At 46.3% G+C, this 26,282-nt stretch overlaps 1 protein-coding gene and 1 long non-coding RNA gene across 3 annotated transcripts; one reads left to right on the forward strand and one right to left on the reverse strand.

The window, feature by feature from the left end:
• Positions 1-58: 58 nt before the first annotated feature.
• fgd1 (FYVE, RhoGEF and PH domain containing 1) lies at positions 59-25,881 on the reverse strand. Of its 2 annotated transcripts, none has more exons than XM_088003175.1 (18): positions 24,808-25,881; positions 11,937-12,194; positions 11,506-11,704; positions 10,720-11,431; positions 10,055-10,144; positions 9,816-9,964; positions 8,740-8,896; positions 8,534-8,672; positions 8,381-8,439; positions 6,997-7,143; positions 6,831-6,923; positions 6,663-6,745; positions 6,542-6,572; positions 5,676-5,777; positions 5,471-5,599; positions 5,236-5,394; positions 5,006-5,152; positions 59-4,828 (listed from the first exon to the last, which is right to left on the reverse strand). In XM_088003175.1, the coding sequence occupies exons 1-18, from the start codon at positions 24,908-24,910 to the stop codon at positions 4,553-4,555; spliced, it is 3,033 nt and encodes a 1,010-aa protein (XP_087859301.1). In that variant the 5' UTR covers positions 24,911-25,881; the 3' UTR covers positions 59-4,552. The 2 variants fall into 2 exon arrangements, with proteins under 2 accessions (XP_087859301.1, XP_014833580.2); XM_014978094.2 differs by lacking the exon at positions 24,808-25,881 and adding an exon at positions 17,529-17,649.
• Positions 20,902-23,258, forward strand: LOC148152604 (uncharacterized). Its single transcript, XR_015762104.1, has 2 exons — positions 20,902-22,320; positions 22,960-23,258. It is a non-coding gene; the product is annotated as an uncharacterized LOC148152604 (long non-coding RNA).
• Positions 25,882-26,282: the final 401 nt, after the last annotated feature.

Raw genomic sequence — 26,282 nt, forward strand, 5'->3', positions numbered from 1 at the left:
CGCCGCCAGGTGGCGCCGTCGCTTTTCCCAGGAAGAGCAGACAACAGAAACCCGCTAAGCCATTTCATCACTTTTATTTTTTCATTACAACCTCATTTACTTTATTTTACAGAGGTGCATGATGGGAAATAGGCAGCGACAGCATGGAAGGCAGTGGCCGGCCACTAACCAAAAACCATCAATCAATCAATCAATCAATCAATCAATCAATCAATCAATCAATAACAAGACATTTAAAATTCAGCAAGACAACATAAGCTTGGTATAAAGGCAGCAAATACAGCTACTGTTGCTGTCATGGTAACAGGGATCCAGACAGGTGTGATTGCCATGGTAACATGGACACGCAAAACCCCCTGGTCATCTAAGATGCTACCATGGCAACTTGTCAGGAAATGAACAGAACAGATGGGTGGGGGGGTTTATTGACTGAAAATAAAGTTAACCGAGCTTCAACTGAAACTGACTGGAAATACCTTTATGTAACCAGTTAGAACTGGTTTTTACAGGACATACCTGGTTGTAACTGGTTTTACCCTCACCATGACTGTTCTAAATGTCCATAACCAGTTAAAACTGGCTGTAACCAGTTAGTCAAATATAACTAACTGTGAGAAACTATGCTTTACCAGTTCTGACCAGTTCTAACAGGTTAACCAAGGCCTAGCTAGGGATACTTGGCTAGTTGTTCAAATTTGTTAGGATGGTTGGAATTAAACATTGAATAGACTAGAACAGAGCTTCTCAATTCCAGTCCTCAGCCCCCTGCTCTACATGTTTTAGATGAGCCTCTATTCCAGAACAGCTGAGAAAAATGATTGCATGACCATCAGGTGCTGCAGAAACCTGTTAATCACCCAGAGATACAATCCAGGTGTGGCAGAAGGGAAACAGCTGAAACATGCAGGGCAGTGGGCCTGAGGACCGGAATTGAGAAACACTGGACTAGAACAACATGTCAAAAACAATCTGAGCCAGTCAAACCAGTAGCTACCAGTCAGCAGAAATCATCCAAACCTGTAGCAATCAAAGCCAAAGAATGAGTGAAAACCTGTAAGAACCAGCTAGAATTTTTACTGCTAGATGACTAAAACTGGCAGAAACTGGTGAAAACCTGCAAGAACCAGTTGGAACCAGTTAAAGTTGTAACACCAGTCAGAACCAGCTACAACCCGTTTGAATCGGTCACAACCTGCAAGAACTAGTTAGAAACAGTAAAAAAGAACGAGTTGGAGGTGATTAAAACTGGCAAGAAATCGTGAAAATCTTTGAGAACCAGTCAAAACCAATTACAACTGGTTGGAATTGGTCCAAACCTGTAAGAACTAGTTGAGAAAAGTAAATTAGATACTTAGCAACCCTGAACAGGAGCACTTAGTTTACATATTTTAGAACATTAGATTAGTTTTCTTTCCTCTTCTTTTCTTTCCTTTGGTTTGGTATTTTGTTTGTATTTCCTTTTAACTCATGTAAAGCACTTTGAATTGCCTCGTTGCTGAAAATGTGCTATATAAATAAAATTACTTTACCTTACATAAAGAAAATCCTGTAAGAACCAGCTACAAGCAGTTAAAACTGGAGAGAACAACTGAAAATTTATGAGAACTACATAAAAATGCTAGCACCAGTCAAAACCAATTAGAACCAGTTCAAATTGGTTAAAACCAGTGAGAACCGGTGGACATCAGTCAAACTAATGAGACAGATATAGAACCGATAAGATTTGGCCCAAACCAGTGGGATCCATTGAGAACCGGTTAGAACTCTGCTAACAGGAAGTCTTCAGTCACACTGACAGAAATGGGACAAAGCAGATCAACTGAAACAAAGATGCTAACAGGCACCGAAAGACCTGGTGGCCATTTCCTTCCATCCTCACTGCTCCACATGCTAAACACACGCTAACAACAAATGGTGACTGCCAAACAACCAGTCAGAGAGACAGAAATCCAGAACCTAAAGCAAGAACCCGTCCTGTTCTGTTGTGTTAGCATAGCTTAGCACAGTCACTGGAAGCAGAGGGAAACTGCCAACATCAAAGACCAGGAACGCTTAGTCAGCAGGTGGCGCTGTGACAACCACAACCACACTAACATGGGGAACCTTCGTTGGGGATTCTTCTTGTTCATCATAGCAGCGGCCATGTTTATCTCTACAGACTGAAACATGTCAGGGGTTCTAATTGCCTCTGAAGAGTCGAAGGATGTAAAAATCTACTCAACTTTTATGGTTCCAGGAACCGGCCTTTAGAAACCAGAGAAGAGGAGGTACAGGTGTGGCTGAGTAAACAGAAAGGATTCAGGCTTCAGACATTTAGGATACAGAAGTAAAGGCAAATCATGAACCTGGATTTTCAAATGTGTTTTTTCTGTTGCTTCCACTTTCAGAATGTAAACTGGAACCTGGTGTACCTGGTGCACCTGGTGCTCCAGGTCCCTCAGGTGACCCACCTGATCTAACAGGTTCCCTCAGCTTCCACTGCAGCACCCAACGTCACTAACACGTCAGATCTCTCTTTAAGCTTTACCAGTCTGATCTTCCTGTGTGACTCTGATTGGAGGAACAACTAAGAGTTGACCTTTAACCTTACATAGTCACATGAGCATTAGGTCAAAATAATAAATTATATTTACAAAAGTTTCTCCATTAAGCAGAATGAACACAGCCAGACTTACGGACACAGAGAACCCAAAGCAGGAATCCACTGGGAACCCAATGGGAACCATCTGGTAACCCAATGGGAACCATCTGGTAACCCAATGGGAACCATCTGGTAACCCAATGGGAACCATCTGGTAACCCAGAGAGCATCTGTGGTTCAAAGCTTGAGAACAACAAGAGTATTTAGAAGATTTTAAATTTCAAAACACTTTCTGGAAAACAAGATAGTGAGAGAGAGAGAGAGAGAGAGAGAGAGAGAGAGAGAGAGAGAGAGAGAGAGAGAGAGATGGAACCAGAACCAGTCCAAACAGAGTCGGTTCCATCTAAACGCTGGAAGCATCTTCAACCAGTCAGAGACTCCGTTCAGTCTGTGGAGAACTTCCAGAGATTAGACATCCCAAACCTGTCATCATCATCATCATCATCATCATCATCATCATCATCATCATCATCATCATCGTTCCTCCATCAGTTTCTTCTTCTGTCAGGAAACGGCTAAGGACTGAAACCTGCCAGCGGAAAACCAGTCTCTGCTCTGATTGGTCAGTGTTCCTGCCAGTCAGCCGCTCCAATAGACTGGAGATTACATCATGTCTTACATCATCACTCTGATCATTAAAAAGCAAAATGAAACAAAGTTTTTATAAAATCACATCAAAAGTTGAAATTTCCATCATTTCGAAAGATTTTTTCCAACTCATAAAACTCAGGTTTTAAATTAGCTTTCATCTCCAACATTAAATATTAAACAGTTCCACGTTTCATTTGTTGTTTCTTGGAATCGTTTCAGACGGAAGAAAAACCAGTAAATCAGAGATCTGCTGTAAACAAATAGAAATATATTCACACAGAGAATGGAAACCCTGCTGTACCGAACCTCACCAGCAGGGGGAGAAGATGCTGGATAATGTAGTTCACCTACAGGGTTCCGGTTCTGCAGAACCTCCTGCCTGTCCAGCGGGACGGATCGGTTCTGGTTCTCTGCTGTTTGTGTAGAACCTGGGCGGGATGTTGGACCGGACCTTCAGATCTTTGGATCCTCAGGAATGTGAGACAGAACCTGATGAGCAGAACTCTGGGCCCGGTTTGTGCTGTTTGGGTTGGTACTGCAGGAAGTTCTGTGAAGGTGTGAAAACTTTCTGGGATGAGACCAAACCGAACCGGTCTCACTGGCCTGACCTTCTGCAGGACTGTTTGTCGCCATGGAGACGGACCAACTGTGACCCAGTTCTCCCAGGATCCGATCCGATCCAATCTGGATCAGGACCTTCAGCAGAAACTCATACAGAACATGGAGGAAGAGGAGCAGCATCCCCTGGAGAGGAAGATCCGGGTCGGATCCAGAGACTCTGGAGTGGACTGTTCTGTGTGCTTCATGGTTCTGGTTCTCCGGGTCGGGTCCAGAGAACCACAGAACTTCACCGGTTCATCTGGGAATGATTCTGATCCTGATGTGTTGCTTTTCTGGATTATGCTGCCCAGAACCAGAACTGGTTCTGATCCGGTCCAGATCAGAACCGGTTCCTGTGGTTCTTCTGGTGATTTTGATCTGATTTTATTTCCTAGCATCAGATTCATGTTTCTGGATTGGCTGCTGGTTGGTTTGTGTTCAGGTTGTTCTGAATTTCACTTCATGTTTCTGTAAAAATGACGTCTTTATTATTTATGGATTTATTTTGGATGAAATGTGAATGATCTATTTCTGGGTTTGTTGTAGATCAGTTGTGGTTTGGTTCTGGTTCTGGGTAAATTACAGATTATTTCTATGGTTGACCTGGTCTGTTTGGGAACTTAGTTCTGGATTAACTCGGTTCTGGCTGTGTTTTTTCTTCAGTCCGACCAGGACAGGTTTTCCAGATTCAGTCTCATCTTCGTCTTCACTCGAGTGAAATCAGGTGTTCTCTTCTTCCGTCTCGCCGTCAAGCTCCTCCCCTTCCTCCTCCACGCTCTCCACGATTGGCAGATGGATGAGAGGCTCCTCCCCCCTGCCGGCCCTGGACAGGACGTCCATCCACCTGCGCTGTAGCTCCTCCCCCTCGGCGCTGAAGTAGAGAGTCAGGTGACTCTGGGAGATCTTGAAGGCGTGGCGTCGCTCCAGACGGTCACATGACTCGGGCGGTGAGACCTCGAAGCCAATCAGAGGGACGCTGCGTTGCGCCTTCACATCCTGCGGAGAACAACCTTCATTATGCTGACTCTTTCCCAGGTGCATTGTGGGTATTTACCATCCACTTAGAAACAGCGTATGTCTCTGTTTCCGGACTAGTTGGATTAAAGAAGTCCAACCCTGTGCTGACTGTAGTACCCGCAGCCTCCTGTAGGGGCCCAGGTGGCGGCGGCTCACCTGCGGGGCGCCGTAGACGTAGAGCACCAGCGGCTCGTTCTCCGGGATGACGAACCACGCCTTCTGCCAGCCCCGCCCACCGCCCTTCTCCATGTGGTGAAGAAAACTACAAATCACACTGTTCTCTGCGGCCAGCGAGGCCTGTTTCTATGGTAACAAACAGAGGGGAGACGTCAGTCAGGCCGAGCACGCGTTGGACTGTGGTGATGTCACAGTGATGTCACGCGTACCTCCAGGATGGAGCGCCTCCTCTGGCTGCTGCTGCTCATCGCCCCCGGCGACGGCGACGCCCCCACCAGCGTCACGTAGCAATCCACGCAGACGCGGTTGGTCCGGTTGTTGTCGTACGACAAGCGAGCGCGAAACTCCGAGCATTTGCCACAAACCACCTGGAAGGCGGAGGACAGACGGTGAGAGAAGGAGGCCGAGACGGGGACGGCCGGACGGCGGCGGCCGGGGACGTACGTGTCCGCAGGCTTTGCAGTGGTGGCGTCTCTTGGTGATGGAGTTGAACGGCTCCTGGCACTTCATGCACAGAGTCACTTCCTTCTCCCGGATCGGAGTCGGCGCTCGTTTTCCCAACTCCACGCAACTCTGAGGCAAAGCAAAACGAGTCGTTAGTGTTTCTACGTCCCGCAGTACCACAGCGGAGCACCAGGGGCGCTGTTACCGGGGAGTGGGGCGGCGTGGACTCGTCGTCTCGCAGAGTACAGGTGAGGTGTCTGAAGCTCTCCATGGTCTGCTCATGGCGCTGGATGGTGGCCTGGATGGCCTGCACCAAACATGCAAGACTACCTCAATAACCTTATAAAAGTTTACTTAAAATGTAAAAGTGTATTTTAATAAAGTTCGAACAGCTCATTTTTGTAACCTTATATAGGTTTATTTTGAAAACATAAATTGTTATTTTTGTAACATTGAAACATTGTGGCATTAAAATGCTTATTTTAATAGCAATCTAAAAGGTTTTTCTTGTAACACTGCAAAAGTTTATTTCAGTAACGTTAAATAAAAGTTTATTTTCATAACATTTCCAGGTTCATTTTTAGGACATGAAAGTTTTTCATAATCTTGATTTGATATGCAAAAATATTAATTTTTATAGCGTTGTACAATGTTGTTTTGGTAAAGTTTTCCTGATTGATTTTATTAACGTTGTAAATGTTTTTATGATGGCCTGGCCAAAACATGGACGATTACACGACTTCGTTCATGTTCAGTGTCTTCCAGCTTTATTTTTATGACGTCCTCCAACGTTATTCACAAACCAGAACTTTTTTTATGCTTAATATGAAGAACTGAAGCCGAGCTGCTAACAGCTGCTCAGTGACTGATGGACTGGTTGGGTCCGTTTGGGACATTTTGAGGATTTGTTTCTCTCCGTTTTAACATTTAACATTTTATTACTAGAAAGAAAAAAAATCCAGAAACTTGTTTTGTTCCTGTAAGCTTTAGGTTTCAGAACCGACTGATGTTTGTGACTGGACCGGCCACAACCAACAGAGCCTTTGGTGTTCAGGAAGAGAAGGAACACACCTGGATCCAGTCCTTTTTCTCTTCCTCCGTTCTGCAGAAACACAAACACACCGCGAGCCTCAGAGGAACCGCTGTGGTTCTGAAGTGGTTCTACCTCCCAGGTCTGGGTGGGTCCACCTACCTGGCCTGCAGCTCTAGAGATCTCTGTTTTCCAGACACCAGGAAGGTTCTGCTGGGAACAGCGACGCTGCTGGTCTCCTTCAGCTATGGACACAAACACTTTGTTGGTTCAACCAGAACCAGAACCAGGGAGGTTCAAAGTGTGGTTCGGGGGCCATTAGTGTCTCACCTCCATGCCGTCCACGTCGATGCGAGCGCGGACGCTGTACTTCTGACCAATCAGGCGCAACTTGGGGACACAGTACAGCAGCCGGTCGTTGAACTGAGGAGAAACAAAGGAGCTGTTAGAACCTCAGCACTGGACCGGCTGGGGGTCCAACAGAACCAGCCCATACCAGGATCAGATATCGGTCTTGTGTGGTTCCATTCTTATTGGACAGCTTGAGGATGTGTCCCTCCTTGATGAGTTCGTTGGTTGGGTTGACAATGTCTTCCTCTCCGCCCAGAAGCTCATAAACCTTCAGCAGCTTCCTCATTCGCTCCTGAAAGACAGACAAGAACTGGAGAACCACTGGGTCCATCTGGGCTCACCAGAACCCTACAGAACCGACTGAACGTTAGACACCGGGACCCTGAATAAACGGTTTAACAGCATCAGAAGCTGCAGGGAGAACGGTTTCCTGTCTGACAGCAGGAGGACTTTGTTTCCCATCAGCCTCGTTGGCTATCAGCTCCCAGGTTTTCTCACCGCCTCTGTCTCACCTCGGAGCTAAACGCAGCCTGAACATCACGGCTCCACCTGCAGCCAGGACCAAACGTCCTCCAGGCCTCACTGCCCGAGCTTCTGGGAGATCCAGAAAGCTTTTCATCCTGAACATCAGCGTTAAAATTCATCTTGGAAAAACAGACTTTACCTGCATAAAGATTTTATCTGCAACTTTCCTGAAGAAACCAGAATCCTTAAGATCCCTGATAACACAGCTCTGAGTCAAACCAACCAAACCCTTTGAGCAATCCGTTCCCCTCCTCGCCTATAAGGGAGAAAGACCACAAGCCATTTCTGCTGCTAGCGCTAGGCTAGCACGTTAGTTTTGGTTGTATTTACCCAGAATGCCCTGCACTGTAGTCCACTTTCTGCTTTTGGAGCGGTCTCCAGTCCACTTGGCGTTCACATGCATTCAGACCAAACCAGAGTTCACCTAGACCGAGGTTTGAGGACCAGAGGTCACTTAGCATTCACACCTCACCAACCGAACCGACTAGACAAACTGACTGGGTTGGTGGGAACAGACCGTTAAAGCATGGGATCACCAATCCGGGTTCTGACCTAGTTCTCCATGAGACATGAAGACATTTCAGGAAAAACTTCATCGCTTGTTGTTCCTCAGAGGCCAACGTGGCGATGGACTCTGCTCCTGACATGCAGGATATGATGGCTGGGCAGAGGAAGTCCCCAAGGTCCTCCTTCTTTCACAACAGTCCAGAACCAGTCCAGGTCTGCAGTCCCCACACACCAAGCAGCCTGTGATGGTTCTCTAGCAAAAAGTCTTTTCAACCCTGAGTCTAACTTTGGGAGCCACAGAAGGCTGAGTCCCTATGATCACCTAATACCCGCCGACTGGTTCAGGAGCCCTAACGGGGTCTGTCTCCACCAGTAGGGTCTCTGGTTGCACAGTTCCCAGAAATTGTTTGAAACTGAACATGTCCTGTTCTGATTCCAGGCTCATTCCCAGTTCTCAGTCTGACAGGAAGTTCTGGTTCTCACCCATCCGGTCTTACCATCTTCCTAATGGCGGCATTGGAGTGTTCTGCGGCCGTGGCGATCAGCTCCAGAGACTCTGCAGAGACACACAGACAAACACATGAGATGTTCAAGGACATCCGGTGTGTTTGGCTTCCTGTTGTGGTTCCATTGGGTGTTTGGTGTCGTACTCTGGGCGTCCCGGTGGTCCGGGGCGTCCTCCGGGAGGCGGTTCAGGTAATCCTTGAGCAGCAGCTCGTAGCGGGGTATCCTCTGCACCGGCTCCAGCATGTGGTGCTGCAGCGTCAGGTTCCCGCAGCGCTCCTCTCTCTGCCAGACACCGGCATGAGGCAGAACCGGTACCAGGACCGGGACCAGGATTGGAGCCGGAACCTACCTGGATCTCCTGGACAATGGCCTTGAACGGAGCGGACCTCTCCATCCAGATGTTCACCAGCTCCATAGCTCGGTCAAAATTCTTCACATACTCTCCGTACATCTTAAGGAAGGGAGCCAGCTTCTGCAGGATGTCACCGATCCGCGGGTTGGAGTCCCTGCAGGCGGAACCAGAACCAATGCAGAACCTCAGTGCTCCATTCACTTCTATGCAGATGATACAATTCTTACATTCATCCCATCCTCAGTAGGAACAGCAACGCTTCAGTAACATCCTGAAATCTTTGAAATTTCTGTTGAATTCCAAGAACCAAAGAAATGTGGATTGGTAGAAAAAGTCATTCATAATCACTGTCTGTATTTCTAATGTGAGCAAATCTTTCTGTGTTCTGCTAATGTCAAAAAAGATCATTTTGTTATTACAATGTTCCCATTAAATAAGAAATTAAATTAAAATCACTCGTAAATAAGTTTGTGATAAATAATAAAAAATCCTGGCAGTAATTGACGTAAACATTAGATTTATTCATAACTCAGAGTCAGCGCTCATCATCTGTCAGCCAATCAGAGGAGACGGCAGCGTCTGATTCAGGCGTTGCAGCGACAAGCCCCGCCTACTCGGCTACGTCTGGAGTCGGCCATTTTCCAGGAAAGTTATGGATTCAACACGTTGGGACGACTCAAAACTTTTAATAACGAAGACGCAGAGAGACGCTGGAGGAGCCAGAGAAAACAACCCATCATCCTCAGACCACTGCCTGTCGTCTTCTTTAGCGTTTCTGCCAGTAGCAACATCTGGCTGCTGATCACGTGACTCATGATGTGCATAAAATGTTTCCATTGCAGTTTTGTGAAATACATCAATGTCAACTTGGTTGAAAACACACCTTATCCCAGCTTAACAATTTCAATGTGTCCAATTTTATGCAAAATGGAAACGCAGCCAGTGATGCTAATGTTGTTTTTCACTATAAAGCTCAATCTTCGCTTCCCGCCCAGTCGCTAAGGTAATTGATAATATGTTTTGAATGGCTGACCTGGCTGAATGAAGGTTAAATGAAGGTCAAACACGCTCACCACTCCTCCATCCGTTTCTGCAGCGCCGGCAGCAGGAACTGCTGGTGGAAGCAGTAGATGGAGCAAATGTTGGAGAAGATTCCCTGAACCACATCACAGGGGAACGAGGAGCGACAGCGCGCCTCCTCCAGCAGGCGGGCGCAGAACACCTGCAGGACAGGCAGCCAATCAGAGCCTTTGGGCGGGGCCTCCTCGCTGGGGGCGGAGCCTTCTGGCCTGCTGTTGAGTGTAGTACTCACCTGGTCCAGCAGGTGGAGCTTGGACACGTAGGCGGTCTCGGTGAGGAGAAGCTCGTTGGCGATGTTGAAGACCCGCTGATGGACGGACAGCTGGACACAAACAGAACCAGTGAGACCGTTTGTGGTTCTGATCCGTCTCAGGAGTTGCAGAACCAGGACCGGTCACACACAACCAGGGAATTCTGATCAGGTTGTGGATTTATCTGTCTCAGATAATCTGTAGAAAATTTTTCTTTGCCTTCTAATTCTAACTAGAAACAACCGATCAGAGCCAGAAGGCGGGTCTAAACGCTGTCAATCACCCTCTCCATGGCAATGCTCATCCCTCCTTGCTCTCTGCTGCGTTTTTGAGCCTAGCCTGCTACGAATCCTGGGCTAGTTAGCATAGCCACCAATGACGGGTGATGAACGCTTTTCCTGCTGTTTCTCTGCCATTAGAACATCGAGCAGCGAGTACATGAGGATGACTGACAACATTAAGACCCGCCTCCTGGATCTGATTGGTTGGTTTGCAGCTCATGGAGGTGGAGATTGATCACATCATGCTGACAGTTTGAAGAAACAGTTACAGACTGCAGCTTTAAACCTGAACGTGTTTTTCACATCAGCCATGCCGCTGCAGCGTCTGAACAACCTGCTCTCTGATTGGTCGGTTTGTGTCTAACCTCCACGGATTCCTGCCGGTCCGGTTTGGGCGGGGCCAAAACCAGAGTTAGCTCCGCCTCCTCCTCCAGGTCACTGTCGCCCTCCTCAGAGAAATCCCTCCTCCTCCTCGCCCCCCCCCGGGCCTCCTGCGCCTCTCCCACCTCCCCGGCGGTGGACGAGGAGCTGGAGAGGCGGGGCAACAGGGCGGGGCTGCAGGGATAGGCCACGCCCCCATCATCCACGCCAGCGAAGCAGAGCTCCTCACTGTGCGACGGCGAGCTGATGCTGTCGATGCCGCTGTCCCGATTGGCCAACTTCCCATCCGTCTGCGAGGAGGGGAGGGATAGGCGCTCAGAGGGCAGCTCTGATTGGTCCGGAGGCAGCGGGGGCTGCTGCTCCTCTGTTTCCACGGTAACCACCTCGTCCTCCAACGGTTTGTCTGAGGCGCTGTAGCCAGACTCCATGGACAGACGTTTGTGATGGACGTCATCCTGACAGGCAGCCGCTAGCTCTTCATCCTCATCATTATCATCATCATCTTCATCACATAGCTCAGCCCCTTGTGTGATGTCATCCTGCTCTGTGAGGTCACTGGGTGGCTCCGCCCCCCCGAGTTGGGGGGGGGCAGGCGAGGCAGAGGATGGAGGTGATGAAGATTGAGGGGAGGGGGGGTCCAGTGGGCGGGGACACAGCGCCCCCCCGGTGATGTCCGGCACCACGATGATCTGCTCGCTGCAACACAAACAACCAATCAGCAACCAGAAGAAGTAATGACACCACTCTCCCTCTGACCAATCACAACTCACCGCTCAAACTTCTCGATGAGCGACAGGACGCAGGTGGGGGAGGCGGTGCCATCAGCCTGGTTCGGGGGTATCCAGCCCCCCCGGGGGTCAGCAGGGAGGGGCCTGCAGGGGGGTGGCGGTGGGAGGGACTTCTCCGGGACTCGGGGGCGTGGCCTCATCGCTCCAGCTTGCTGCTGCAGGTGGGGGGGTTTCGGGGGGACTAGAGGAAGGGGGCGGAGCCACAGATTGGGTTTATGTGAAGTGAATGAAAAGTCTACAGTCAATTTGACCTTTAAAAGTGTTTTATACAAGAGTCACACACATTTAATCATCTAAACACGGACATGCAGGTCGGCAGGCACAGGAGGAACCTGGAATCAAACCTGCAACCTCTCAATTACAAGACAACTAATCTAGACAACAGCGACTGCACTGCTAAAGTTACAGCTTACCCTGAGGTTTGGGCCCCAGCAGTGGCGGGCGGGTCCGGTTTGGGGCCGTTACCGTGGTTACTGGCAGCTCTGGTGGCCCGGTGTCATTCACGGACCCACCGCTCTCCGTTTGCTCTGCCCCTTCCTCTGATCCCTGGTTCAAGTCGGGCTGCAGGGGAGCGTCAGCGTCCAGCGCCCCCTGGTGGCCACATGGAGAGCAGGACGACTCCAGAGAGAGGCTCTTAGCCAGCAGGGTGGGGCTGGTGGAGGAGGTGGGGCCTGGGGAGCAGGACACATGTCAGGGAGCCCATATTCACTGTCTTTCAAAATAAGAGCCAAAAAAAAAAATTTTTGCAAGAGTGGTGACATAAATGTGTTAATTTCAATCCATTAATTCACCAGTTTTAACACAATTCATTCCCTATCTGGAACGTTCGAACTTGTTTGTTTCTGGTACGGCCGTAAATGTGATGCACAGCTACGTCGCTAACAGTGGCGTTGGAAGCATAGACATAATATAAGCATAGACGCCTCATGGACCGCTCCGGCGCAGGAAATACGGCGGCCATCTTGGAGCGGTATACCCTCCTACTTTGCTCAATCAAAACAGCAGAAGATGCCTCAGCACTGAGGGATATTGTTGTTCGGATCGATGGATTATTGATGTGAGGGCTCCACAGACAACATTTCACAAGTAAGATGGACATATTATTGTGTATATATTGTGATTAGAATATTACTTTACTGTATTTATGTCCACCGAGATACCAGCTAATATTAGCTACAGTGCTTGGTGTAATACGGGTTCAGCCCCGCTATGAAGGCTAACTGAGATTCTGTTAATCTAAAAAAATTAATTATTCTCTAACATTGACTTAGATTATCTGACACAAGGGCCTATATTAGAAATGAAACAATATAACACATATTATAAAACTTATATTATGTGTTATAACATTCACCGGCAAAGTTTACACAGGTGGTAAAGACTATTATTTATATTCTTTCACTAGTAAGATACATCCTAAATCTTCCGTTTTTGTTTTGAAAGTTTCCTAAAGACACGATGTGAGGAAGAAGAGGGAGAAATCTATAAAGAGAGACGGATTCACTGCAGGATGGATGGATCTCACATCGGATTTTGGACTCGTCGGCTGAATAAAAAAAAAAAATAGCTATATATGTTTATATATATAATTCACTATTAATCATTATTTATTTGTGCCATAATTAATTTTTATTTATTAGTGTTTGTATAGTTATATAAAATATGTATTGATATTACTAAATAATTTATTAAATAAATTATGAACGGCTGTGTGCTTTGTAATATGCTCTTCATACATCGATATCAGAATATCCCATTCCTCTTCTATTGTTATAGCCACTAAGCATATTTAAATATGATGAACTTTGTATTAAAAACATACTTAAAAAATACAATTGTTTATAAATGTAGCTTTGATAGATGTTTGAATATGGTTTACAGTAACAGAAAGTGTGTTATGATCGATTAAATGCGCTGATACGTCATTGTGCTGCTAAACACATAACGCTGAGTGGAGTGGAGTGGACCGCTCCAAGATGGCCGCCCTAAATCTCGTCAGCGACAATAGGCGAGAGCGGTCCATGAGGGTCTATCCTTATATTATGTCTATGGTTGGAAGCAGCTTCTCTGGTCCCACTGTCGCTTCATTTCTGCCCCTAAACGATGTGACTGGAAAACACTTTTGTTCTAGTCTCTCTGTCTATTGCATGGCGCCTATTGCTCTACACCCAATAAAATGTCTCTTTATTCTTATTTATCAAATTTTCTTCCGTCACCGTTGATGCGGCTCGCACCGCTGCCTGCAACTCCACAAATGTGGCATCAAAATGTGCGGCTCGATGCCGTGAGGGGAGCTATTACTTCTGGTGGGATTCGGAGTTATCATGGCAACTTAATTTGCGAAAAACGACTCCCAAAAACCAACATTCAAGTCAATGGAGCGAGGCGACGGAAAATCCGAAAAAAAAAAAAAAAAAAAAAAAAAAAAAACTATTTTTGATGAATTTCTGTGTCATCATGATTTGACGTAGAAATTCCATTTAAATTTCAGTTTGTAGACACGTCCGTGATCTCTTCTAAAGTAAAGACGGTACGTCGATACAAATTACAGTTTCTCCACATTTTGTCTCCAAACGACCCAAAGTTTTCGATTTTTCGAAAAGTTAAGAGTGTGAGGGCCCCTCTAACTGGGAGAGAGAGGATTTCTGACCCCAAATTCATTTCTAACTCGCCCTCACGCCCACAAATATCGCCCGATTGGCCTCAAAGTCGGTCTAGTAGCACGTTAGCTTAGGTTGTATTGAAATGAACTCTGTTGAACCTTTTTATCGGGTTCCTCCACTGACAGAATCACGGCAGCAGCTGATTGGTTGAATCCTGCAGCAGATCCTCAGCTTTGTTTTTGGATCATTTGGTTCTGCAGGTTCTGGTCCAGATCAAAACCCGCTCCTCATCTTCATCACCTCTCAGCTACGACACTACACCAGGACGCTGTCACTGTCCTGAAGGGGGCAATAAAGAGCCTTATGGTTCAGATTGATGGCGGTGCTTGGCCTCTGGTCCCAAAGGGTCCAAAGTTCAGAAAATTATCTCCATTATTTCCAGAACCGTTCTAGTTTTCAGGAACAATCTGGAAATAAACTAAAAGCAGCCAACAGAATCTTCTGGGGAAAAAAGTGACAAAACCGACTGAGACCTGTTATACAGCGGTTCTAATGGTTCTACTGGTTGCCAGTAGAATAGGAGGTTGGGACCCGGTACCAGTCCAACCGGTTCAGCCAGTTACAGTAACTGCAGCTGAAAGAAATTCATGAGGTAAAAATGTGTCCAGTCATTGAGAGAGCAGCAACATCTCAGCAGCTTCCTGCAGCTTAAATACCAGCAGAGTGGTCAGACAGGAAGTGTGTGTGTGTGTGTGTGTGTGTGTGTGTGTCTGTGAACTTGTTAGGAGGTCATGGGAAAGCCTGAGTGGGCTGATGTGGACCAGATGTTCTGCTGATGGAAAACTGCTGGCCAAACTACATTACCCACAATCCTCCAATACCACTTCCTGTTGGTCAGAATGAGGCTTGAGTTCTCCTTAGATCAGTGTTTCCCAGCCCTGGTCCTCAAGGCTCACTGCCCTTGCTTTCCTTGCTTCAGTCCAGCTGATTTCAGTTGATGACTGATTAACAGGCGTTTGTTGAACTGCAGTCAGTTGAATCAGGCACATTACAGCAGGGAAACCTCATGTAGGACAGTGAGCCTTGAGGACCAGGGTTGGGAAACACTGCCTTAGATTACTGGGAGGTTCTGATGGTTCTGATTCACTGAAGACGTTTTAGATTGTTCTGAATCAAAACAGACGTTATTCCGGTTTTTAATCTTTCTAATTCAGAATGTTCACGCGTTTATTGATCATGTTCTCACCAACTCCAGCATGTTCTGGAGACAGACTGAATCAAGATGGCGCTAGCCACCTGGTGTTTGATTGGCTTTGTGTTCTCATGGTCTAACTCAACTCATTTACTGTCGTCACACCTTTACTTGGTTCTGGATCCAGTTTTATTAGTCTGCCGCTATTTTCAGCCCCCACTTGTCACCAAGGTAACAGTGGGTGTTCTGGTCCAGATAACCGTCTTCAGACATCAGATGGTCCCAGAAGCTTCAGGACTTGCTCCTGACAGGAAAGACGTCCATCTTTGTTCGGTTTGTTAGTCAGGACATTGGACATTCCAGATGGAAACAAGATGGAGGCGTCAGATTTTAGCGGTTGGAGGATTTCTCTTTAGGCTAAAGACCAGGAGCCATTTCTGCTGCTAGCCTTATGCTAGCATGTTATCTTTGGTTATATTTACCCAGAATGCCCTGCTCTGTTGTTCACTTCCTGTTTTTGGAGCAGTGTCCGGTCCGCTTGGCGTTCACATTCAGACCAAACCAGAGTTCACTTCAACCGAACCCAGACCGAGGTTTGGAGGACCAGAGGTCAGAGGTCAGAGGTCAATGAGCATTCACACCATCCTGCAGGTTCCCTAAACCAACCGAACCGGACTTTGTAGGCTGGATTATATCAACTGAACAGGACTGCTGGGAATACAGGCATCAACTATAATCCAGTTTCTAAGTGATCTTTTATGTCAAAAGGTTTTGAGTCGGTTGTTTTGTATCATCTCCAGATTTCTTCCAGATCTTTACGGATTGTTCCAGTCTGGCTGAAAGAACTAAAACAGCTCTTAGTTTTAACGTTCCTGAATCTGTGTTCAGCCTTTCAGATGGTAGATCATCACATCCTGTCAGCTTCCAGTCCTGTTCCTCCTCTCCTGTATCAGTCCTGGGGTTCCCCAGGGCTCCACCTCCGGTCCGCTGTTGATCCCCGTAGACATGCTGCGGTCAGGAAACACAAACTACCCTCTACTGAGCAGTTCCCTTAGAACAGTTAGCAGGTTGGCACCTCAGGGCTGTCCAGAACCTTTGGTGTTTTCAGTGTTTGGAACCAAACCAAGTTCTTTGTCACAGGTTCTGGTCCAAAAAACTACAGAGAGAACCGACCAATCAGAACCAGAGCTGACCAATCAGGAACTAAACCGGCAAATCAGGAGCAGAAACAACAGGAACCTCGATCTAATTCAATTACAGACAAATCTCAGGAATTTCACATGTGAAAACCATGAAAAACATTTCACACCAATGTTCACATGTGAATGATGTGAATCACACGAAGAAGTGCATCTCTCTCTGTGTGCATTTGGAATGTGGTAAAAGCTCATGTTTTCACATGGACTTCATATTTATCATGTGATTTATGTGAAAATATATAAAACTATAAAATGAACATGTGAATCTCTGGGTCCAGATGTGTTCATGGCCTCTTTCATGTGAATCGCATCCTTCATGTTTGTGTGTAACATGTGGAGTTTTAAAAATGATTTTCACATGTGAATTTCCTGTCCATTCAGAACCTTTTCCCCTCTGATTCCCGGACCGCCCGGTTCTGTTCCTGCTGAATGGACTGGTTCTGCTCAGTAGAACCTGCAGAACCTCGCAGGTTCTACAGATGTACCACACCTGATTCTGGTTCCGGTAACACTGAAATGAATTTTCACATTTTCAGAACCACCAGGCCGTTACTGGACCGGATCCAGGCTCGGTTCCGTTGCGAGGCCCAATCAGGAGGGTCTCTCTCTCTCTCTGCTGGTTTTGATGCCCACGCACGCGCACACATCGCTGTCATACACGCGCGTGTTCACACGATCGATGGGCCGCGCTCGGCAGGGCTCGGCCCGGTTCGGATCCAAACAGACAGCAGCTCATCGATCACCGGTCGGATCGATCCCACCCATCAGCAGCGGGGTCACGTGACTGCGGCGGGGCGCTTTCAGGTCGGTGTCACATCTGGCGCGCGCGGCCGCCAGTAGCCCACTTCCACTGCGGGATGTCGGTCAGTGTGTGCGCGTGCGCGGCAGCGGGATTATTCCACACACAGACAGGAAAATAGGACGCGAGCACGCTGCAGCTGGGCGTGCACGCGCAGGGTGAGTGTGTGTGTGTGTGTGTCCGCGCGCGCGGTGCGGATGCGGCGGACTCACCTCTGCTCACGCTGCTTCGGTCCATGTACATCGCGCAGCAGAAAACGAATCCGGTCATTAAAGAGACGTCGGTGCGCGGGGAGAGCGGCTCCCCCGGTCCACAGCAGAACAAACACACACACACACACACACAGACACACGGCCCGGTTCGGGCGGTCCGGACCCGCGGGCTGCCGTTCAGGACGGATCAGGCGGTGGATCCGCGCGGCTCGGTTCTGCCCGGTGCGCGTGCGGCGGCGGCGCGGAGGGAGGGGGCGGGGACGCTCTCCCTCTCTTTCTCGCTCCCTCTTTGGTTTCCATGACAACAAATTAAAAGGAAAGGTGACAGGTGATCACGTGGCGCCGAGCTGACAACAGAACCATTTCTATCAAATATCAGCAACCAGAACCGCTGGCGGTTCGGTTCTGGTTCCGGTTCCAGGTTTATCCTCCAAGGCTCGGTTCCGCAGTGAGCAGTCCGTCATCTGCAGTAAACCGAGCCAGAACCTCTGACACAACCGGAAGGGGGCGCACTAGACCCATCCCTTCATTTCATTTACAGCTGGTCCAACGTCAGAGCCTCCGCTGACCTTTGACCTCCACCAGTCTGACCCAGAACAGAATGTTAAATATTTAGCTTTGAAACTGCAACATTTATAACTGAATAACTTGGTGAAAATAGGACTTTGAAAAATGAAGCCCCATTTTTTCCTCTTCTGCCAGATTAAATAATCCAAATGCTGCTAGTTTCTTTTAAAGGTGCCTGTAACAGCCGCCTTCAGGAATGTAGATATAATAAACCAGAACCATCAGAAATGTTTCTGTGAGAAGGTCAGAGTCCAGATGACCTCAGAGGTTTTGGTTCCCAAACAGATTTTCCTTCAGCTGCTGGGAGAAATCTTGGAGTGAAAAGCAGAAATGAAAGACATGAACAGAAGGAACCATGAGAAACCCAGATCGATCAGATCCAGCTGAGGATGACCCGGTTCTGGTCCCAGACTGGAAGCCAGGTCTGGATCATGGTGCTGGATTGGTCCCAGAGGAACAGCTGGAGCTGACTGTTCTGATCAGGAATGATCCGGAGTGTCAGGATGGAGCTCGGAACGTTTTTACATCCCGCTGTCCTGTAGGTTTGATGATGTCACCATGGAGACGCTGATCCAATCACCATGGAGATACTGGTCCAACTTTCAGCTCAGACCAGCATCCATCCAACACAAGGAACTTCCTCTGATCCGCCAGCAGAACCAGAACCACGAAGGCTGACGATGACCGATGACTTAATTCATTCAAAACAAAATATGACAGAAAAACTGAAACCTTCAAACCGCCGTTGTTTCTCGTTTTCAAGATTTGAAGCAGAGCAGCTGCTCCAGACCCAGCAGACCTTCCCCAGATAGCACATGATGTTAAATTAACGTTGAAAAATAGTTAGAATCGTTGATTTTTGGTTGAAGTCGACAAATGATGGTGGATCAACCATCAAACAACCATCCACCTCTAGCCAAGTAACCAATGTTGAAACTGTGTCATTGAATCAATGTTGTTTTGTGGTTGAAATCTAATGACTGAAATGCTGATGTCTGATCAACATCTGATCAATATTGAATCAATGTCAGCTGTTTTGCCTCACCCCTTCCCCTCCTCTCCTCCTCATCAGCGCTCTGGGTCAGAGCATTTTATTACTGAGCGGGGGTTATCACATTTAAATTAACCACTGCAGAGGATAGTGGGTGCTGATTCCTTTCTGTACATTTTCTTACTTGTTCATAACAATTCTCACTGACTGTGTGTGTGATATATTGACACAAAAACATCTATAACTTACTACAAGGAGTGGAGCGGTCCACCCCCACCGTTTACATGAGTGGGATAACCCAACCACACAGCCACTTCGCTGTTGGCTTGTTGGAAAATATGTTAATTCAATGTTGAATTATCATCACAAAGGTTGCATGTTTAGTTGAGGTCGACAACTGATGGTGGATCAACTATAAAACAACCATTCAATTCTAGCCAATTAACTAATGTTGAAACTGTGTCATTGAATCAATGTTGTTTTGTGGTTGACATCAAATAAATGAAATGCCAACGTCGAATCCAGTGTGTTTCACCACTGGTCCTCCAGGCCCTACAAGTTTTAGGCATTTCCCTAATTCAACACACATGATATTAATTGACGTCTGATTAACGGGGTTTTGCTGAACTGAAAAAACGCAGGTCAGTTTGATTGACGTCAAGGTTTGGGGAAGAACTACCCAGATAGCACACGATGTTAATTTAATGTTGAATTATGATCACAAAGGCTGCATGTATGGTTCAGGTCAACGACAGAAGCTGGATCAACCATCAAACAACCATTCAATTCTAGCCAATTAACATTCATTGATTGAAATGCCACATCGAATCCAGTGTTTTTCAGCACCGGCACCAGGCACACTGCCCTGCAAGTTTTAGCCATTTCCCTAATTCAGCACACATGATTTTAATTAACATTTGATTAACAAGGTTTTGCTGAACTGAAAGCATGCAGGTCAGTTTGCCTTGAGGATAAGGTTTGGGGAAAAACTAGTAATCAAAGTGTTCAGGTGTTTTTTGCACCCCTCACCACCACCTGCCATTCAAACGCCCAACCCCCTTCCCTCCACCCGCCAAAAACACACACACACCTCTTTCCCCCCACCTGGGCCCATCTACCCCTCAATCGGGTGAAACTTTAATTTTAAGTGAGGGTTTTTCATTTTTCACATTTTAAAGGATTGTTTTGGCTAGTGGCCTTTATTTGATAGTTAATTGACAGGAAGGTGGGTAATGAGAGAGGGGGGGTAATGCAGCAAAGGTTGCCAAGGTCAGGAATTGAACCTGTGACAGCTGTGTTGAGGACTGAGGCCTTGATTGTGGTTTGTGCTTAACCCCTGCGCCACCACAGCACAACCCCTTTTAGGTGAGGGTTAATCACGTTTTAACTTAAGCACTATGTGTTGACAACACTGAGTTGTGATTCCGTTCTGTACCCAGATTCACTAGCGGAACAAGTCAGCGTTGGGCCGGGGGGCGGGGCTAATTACCGGACCCCTAACGAATCACCAGGCCCCTGACGTTTATCGCCTGCGCTACCAGAAACTGTTGAGCGAGGGGCGGGGAGGTTGGTCTGCGTTTTTTGGTTGATCCTTACCCAGGAAACACATCGGCTAAACCGTGAGTGAAACGGTCACTGGGACTGACTAGTATATATTCCATTGAGGGAAAGTAACTTTAATATTAAATAGACCTTTCTCAACAGGCAGTAGACTTTCTCAGTCTATAATCAGACATTTAAGCCCCCCCCCCCATAGCTCTGCGCCTGCCCAGATTGCACATGATGGCAATTCAACATTGACTTAACATCTTTTGCCAACAAGCCAACAGCGAAGTGGCTGTGTGTTTGGGACATCCCACTCATGTAAATGGTGGGGGTGGACCGCTCCACTCCTTGTAGTAAGTTGTAGATGTTTTTGTGTCAATATATCACACACAAATGGTCAGTAGGACTTTGTTATGAAAAAGAAAGAAAATGTACAGAAATGAATCTTCACCCACTATCCTTTACAGAGGTTAATTTAGAATGTAATACCCCCCACTCACTAATAAAATGCTCTGACCCAGAGCTCTGATGAGGAGGAGAGGAGGGGAAGGGGTGTGGCAAAAGAGCTGACATTGATTCAACATTGATTCAACATTGATCAGTCGTTGATCAGACATTAGCATTTCATTCATTAGATTTCAACCACAAAACAACATTGACTCAATGACACAGTTTCAACATTGGTTATTTGGCTGGAGGTGGATGGTTGTTTGATGGTTGATCAACCGTCAGTTGTTGACCTCAACCAAAAATCAACCATTCTGACTATAATTCAACGTTTATTTACCGTTGTGTGCAATCTGGGCAGTTTGTTGCAGCCCTCATCACCTCCTCATCTCCCCCTACTCCCTCCCAAACCTCCCCCACCCAGCCGCTCCTCCCAACCTTCTCCTCTTTACCCCCTCTCATCCCTTCTTCCCTCCCCCTCCTTGAGCTCTGGGTCAGAACATTTTATTACTAGGTGGGGGTTAATCATGTTTCAAATTAAGCACTACATGTTGAGAACAGTGGGTTGTGATTCCTTTCTGTACATTTTCTTACTTGTCTGTAAATATTATTACTACTGTGCATAATGTGTTGACACAAAAACATCTACAAGTCTGTACTAGGAGTTGTACAGTCCACCTCCCCAATTTTACACTTGTGGTTTGTCCCAACCAAACAGCCACTTTGCTGCTGGCTTGTTTGCTACCGGCTTCTGAATTGAATTCTCCGCTGAGCACTTTTATGGTAAGTTTTTCAATATTACTTTGATCTTAAATGTGTTTATTGAAAAATAAGGGCATTGTTTTGTGCCCATAGTAATCCTGGTTATTTTGGGGCAAAACGGATATTTTTAATAATTGAGGTCATGTCTCCTTTTGTATTATTTTCATCCTACCCACCACTCCAGGCCTAAGTATGAAATCCTGCGAGATTTTGTGGGATTTGAGTTTTTAAAATAGGGCGGGGCCTATTGTTTGGTCTGGGAGAACATGTGGTGGACAAGGAAGTGTAAGGCTGGCTGCTCCAGGTGGGCTTTAAATTGTTGTGATAGTAATCACTTGTTTTTAACTTTTTATTATGATATGCTTAGGGACGTGCTTAAATGAGCCTCTGTACCAGAACAGCTGAGTTGGATGATTACATGACCGTCTGCAGCCATCAAGAAGTGCAGAAGGTTGTTAATCATCCACAGATTCAATCCAGGTGAGGCAGAAGGGAAACACTTAACATGTAAGGCAGGTGAAACACTGAACTAAACCTGCTAATGACTGATTCAGTCTGTTGATCCTTGGATTGGTAACTGGTTAAATTGAACTGGACTATTGTTACTTGTGTGGGATCTTTATTAGCATATAGACACTTTTTAAGGAATTTAATCAACTTATTTGGAAATATTTGTAGTTGATGGAAGATTGAACCAGCTATTTGATGGAAGTTTATTCTGTATAAATTATAATTTTTCCATCTACACTATAAATCACCTTTTGTTCTATTTATTTGTCTCTGGTGTGTTAAATAAACCTGATCCTCCCTGAGTTTTATTGTTAGGTTTTCTGATAAACAGCCCTTTATTTTAAATATTGATTTAATATCAATATCATAAATCCTACACTATACTGCAGCTTGATGGGTAAATGCAGTTGTATATGTAAACATTAAGATAAATATTAATGAGAGATTAAGATATTAATTTAACAGTGAGTGTACATGGGGAACTATATGGTTTGTATTTGTTCTCAGACCTGTAACCAGTTCACTGTTTAATCTTTCATTGTGTTTCAGAACTTTTCAAATGTTTATCATATTTCTAACTGGCACCTTCCTCACTTTTATTTTTTTCAGCTGTTGCTCTGCAGTTTGACCGAAAGCTGACTCTTGAGGACTGCAGCAAAATTGTCAAGAAGTGGCTTCATTATGCGCCAGAATGAGAGGAAGACATCGCAAGGAATCAAAGTGACGCCAACCAGAGTCAAACTGGGGTTACCACAACTTGTACTGTTTCCCTACTTCATACAGTACAAAGCTTAACCTCATGGACTCTGTTCTTCTGTGGACAACAGACTGTTGTTTTGACAGTCAAAAAGGAATCAAATATGTTTAAAGATCTGTCCCTCTTTTCTTAAATAAAATGTTAAATCAAACCCATGTTGTCATTTTTAACCTTTTGTACACAGTCTACCCATCATCTGCCAATAATATAGTGTTTAACACCAGTGAAGAAACTTTTAGTGGCATGTTATGATGTAGACCTATCAGACCTAAAATGTACATAAATCCTTAGCTTTCATTCAATATAAAAACAACCCAAATCTGCATGTACATCCACAGTCAAATGAGTGTTGAATCAACATTGATTCAATGTAGAATCAACACAAATCTGCATGCAGATCCACGTTCAGCTGATGGTTGAATCAACATTGATATAATGTCAGTAATGGTTGAAACCCTAACGTTGATTCAACATACAAGTCACCGACCACTTTCAATGTTGTTTCAATGTTTCTGGCTGACATTGATTCAGTGTTTCAATCATTCTGTGCTATCTGGGGAACTATCCTCATCAGCTTCATTTTGGTTCAACATTTCTGTCCTGGTGGTTTTTCAGGGTAGTTTAAGGCTGAAGAACCTCCAAACTTTATTTGACTTTTTTACTTCAAAAACCACTAAATATTGATTTTAGTTGGTTGTTTTAATGTTTCACATTAAACATTTTGAATGGACAGGAAGTTGTTCAGCATTCCTCAGGCTTCAGGTTCTGCTAACAGTTCGAACCAGAACTAGAACCATCAGAGTCCAGCTGCTCAAACACTGAAGTGCAGCATCAGCTCCAGTCTGTCTGAGGTCAGAGGTCATGAAAGCTTCAGCCAATGAGAGTTCTTTCCCTGGATCCATATGTTCTCCGTAAAGAGAAAAAAAAAAAAAACACAAACTCAGCAAAACATTCGATCCAGAGCCAAGAACTACAGCTGGAAAACCAGGAGTTCAGTCCGGAGTCAGAGGATCCAGAGCGCGCGCACACACACACACACACACACACACACACACACACACACACACACACACACACGTTTGCATGGCTATATTTGTGGGGACTTTGGATTGACTTCAATTCATTTCTACAGCCTAAACCTGACCTTTACCCTTTTCCTAACCCTAACCAACCAAAACTCAATTCACACCTTAGTCCTATATCTGACCTTTGACCCATAAACAGCGTTTCCCCTTGTGGGGCCCAGGCTTTGGTCCCACAAGGAGCAGTGGGTCCCCACAGCGTAGTATGTGTCACAAACGTGGTCCCCACAAGGTATTACAAGTAAACACACACACACACCCTCACTCATTCCTGTCCTCTATTTATAACATGAAGCCCTTCATTCATATCTGACTGTGTGTGTGTGTGTGTGTGTGTGTGTGTGTGTGTGTGTGTGTGTGTGTGTGTGTGTGTGTGTGTGTGTGTGTGTGTGTGAGAAACATGGTCATGTGACTACTCGAGGTAGCAGCATCATGTGACCTACAGCTAACAAGTTCCAATTAGATTCACCATAATGTGATGAAGAACGACCTGCTGACCCACTGGACACCAGAACCAGAACCAGGTTGGTCCAGATACTGAATCCATCCATCCATCCATCAGTAGGAAGTTCCTGAGGCTCCGCCTCCTTTCTGGACACAGAGTCGGCAGTGACTCACCTGTCCTGCCGGGGGCGCTGTGGAGATGGTAGGAGAACCTCATGGTGCTGAACTGGGTGGAGAAGGAAGTGGGGGTCAGCCTGCGAGGTCGGTTCAGCTGCATGCCAAGGTCAAAGGTCACCGAGTCTCAGATCATCTTCTGGGTCTCAGAAAGGTTCTGGTTCTCTACAGCAGGAACCGGGCTCACTCCGGGCCCCATTCAGACCCAAAGTCCAGCTTCAGGTGGTTCTGGTCTCCTGGTTCTGGTTTTGGCTGGTTCTGGTCTCTCTCTCCTCCATCTCTCTGTCTTTCTGTCACTCTTCCAGGAAGTTCACTGCTCCCGCCATGCTGGCCTCCATCTCAGTCGCCATGGAAACGGTCTGGTAAGAACAGTACTCAGATCAGCTGACTGGACCCGGTTCCTCCCCCACAAACTGACCCGGCTGCTTGGATCAGAGGACACCTGGAGGAGTTTTGCCGCCTTCTTTGACCCAGCTCTGCTCCCCCAGGAGGTCCGACTGGGTTCTGGTTCTGGTTCTGCTCCTGGTTCCGGTTCTGCTCCTCCTCCAACCCTCCAGCTCCTCTGAAAGTTGTGGGTTTCCTCCAGACAGCAGCTGGGTCGTCTCTGCGCGGCTCCAGACTGCGACCCAAACAGCCGAGCCGGACCAGAACTCCTCCTCCTCCCAGACATCTGATCCGGATCCCCTCCTCCCTCCGTCTGGTTCTCATTTTCTCTGCTTTTGGTTTTTTCCAGGCTGGAATCTGGAGCAAAAGGAAAACCGGAGAGCAGAACTCCAGCAGAACTTTTTCCATGGCGGTCCGGACAGATCCAGGTCTTTGGAGATTCTTTTATGAGGCAGAACTTCAGATAATCTGACCTTTAACCTCCTGCTGGTTGCGACACACAGAACAGTTTATAGTTTTCTGTTTGGTGAAGTTGGTTCAGGTTGGATTAGAAAAATGCTGAGGAGGAAAAAACTAAAAACCTCTGAAGGAATGTTGCTCAGAAAGCAGCAGAATGTGGCAAAAATTGTCCTAAAAATAAACATTTAACACGATTAGAACGGATCAAACTAAACCCAAAGCTGGTTCTGGTTCGTCTCCCAGTGTCAGTGGTTCTGGGAGAGAGTCATCATGAGGCGTTGATCGCCCAATCAAAGGACAACTTGATCAGAAACAAAGATGTCCGACAATCCTGGAGATGAAACCTCTCCAGCCTGAATCCGTTTCCAAGGTTTCCAACATCCCATAATAAACTGGTTCACATCCACCATTTTACATATTAATATTCTAAACTAACTTTACTAGCTAGCTTTGTTTTTAATTTCTAAAAGAACAAAAAGGTAAATAATATCTGAGAACTTAATTATTTTATTAGTCTTCATTTGTAGTTCGAAACATTTTTGAGTGTTTTCATCTTTTGTCTGGCTGACGCAGATATTCTCTTTAGACCCCGGATCTCACAAGAGCAAATATGCTAATTAGGCGATGACATC

Source organism: Poecilia mexicana, unplaced genomic scaffold (assembly GCF_051168715.1).
Source record: "Poecilia mexicana isolate PSO_F unplaced genomic scaffold, ASM5116871v1 scaffold_23, whole genome shotgun sequence".
Taxonomy (NCBI): Eukaryota; Metazoa; Chordata; class Actinopteri; order Cyprinodontiformes; family Poeciliidae; genus Poecilia; species Poecilia mexicana.

Coding starts and splice junctions, on each gene's coding strand:
- fgd1 (XM_088003175.1), bottom strand. CDS start 24,910: ATGCAGCTGAACCGACCTCGCAGGCTGACCCCCACTTCCTTCTCCACC. Junction 9,965..10,054: donor AGCTCCACCTGCTGGACCAG/GTGAGTACTACA, acceptor CCTGTCCTGCAG/GTGTTCTGCGCCCGCCTGCT. Junction 5,600..5,675: donor CCACGCCGCCCCACTCCCCG/GTAACAGCGCCC, acceptor GCTTTGCCTCAG/AGTTGCGTGGAGTTGGGAAA.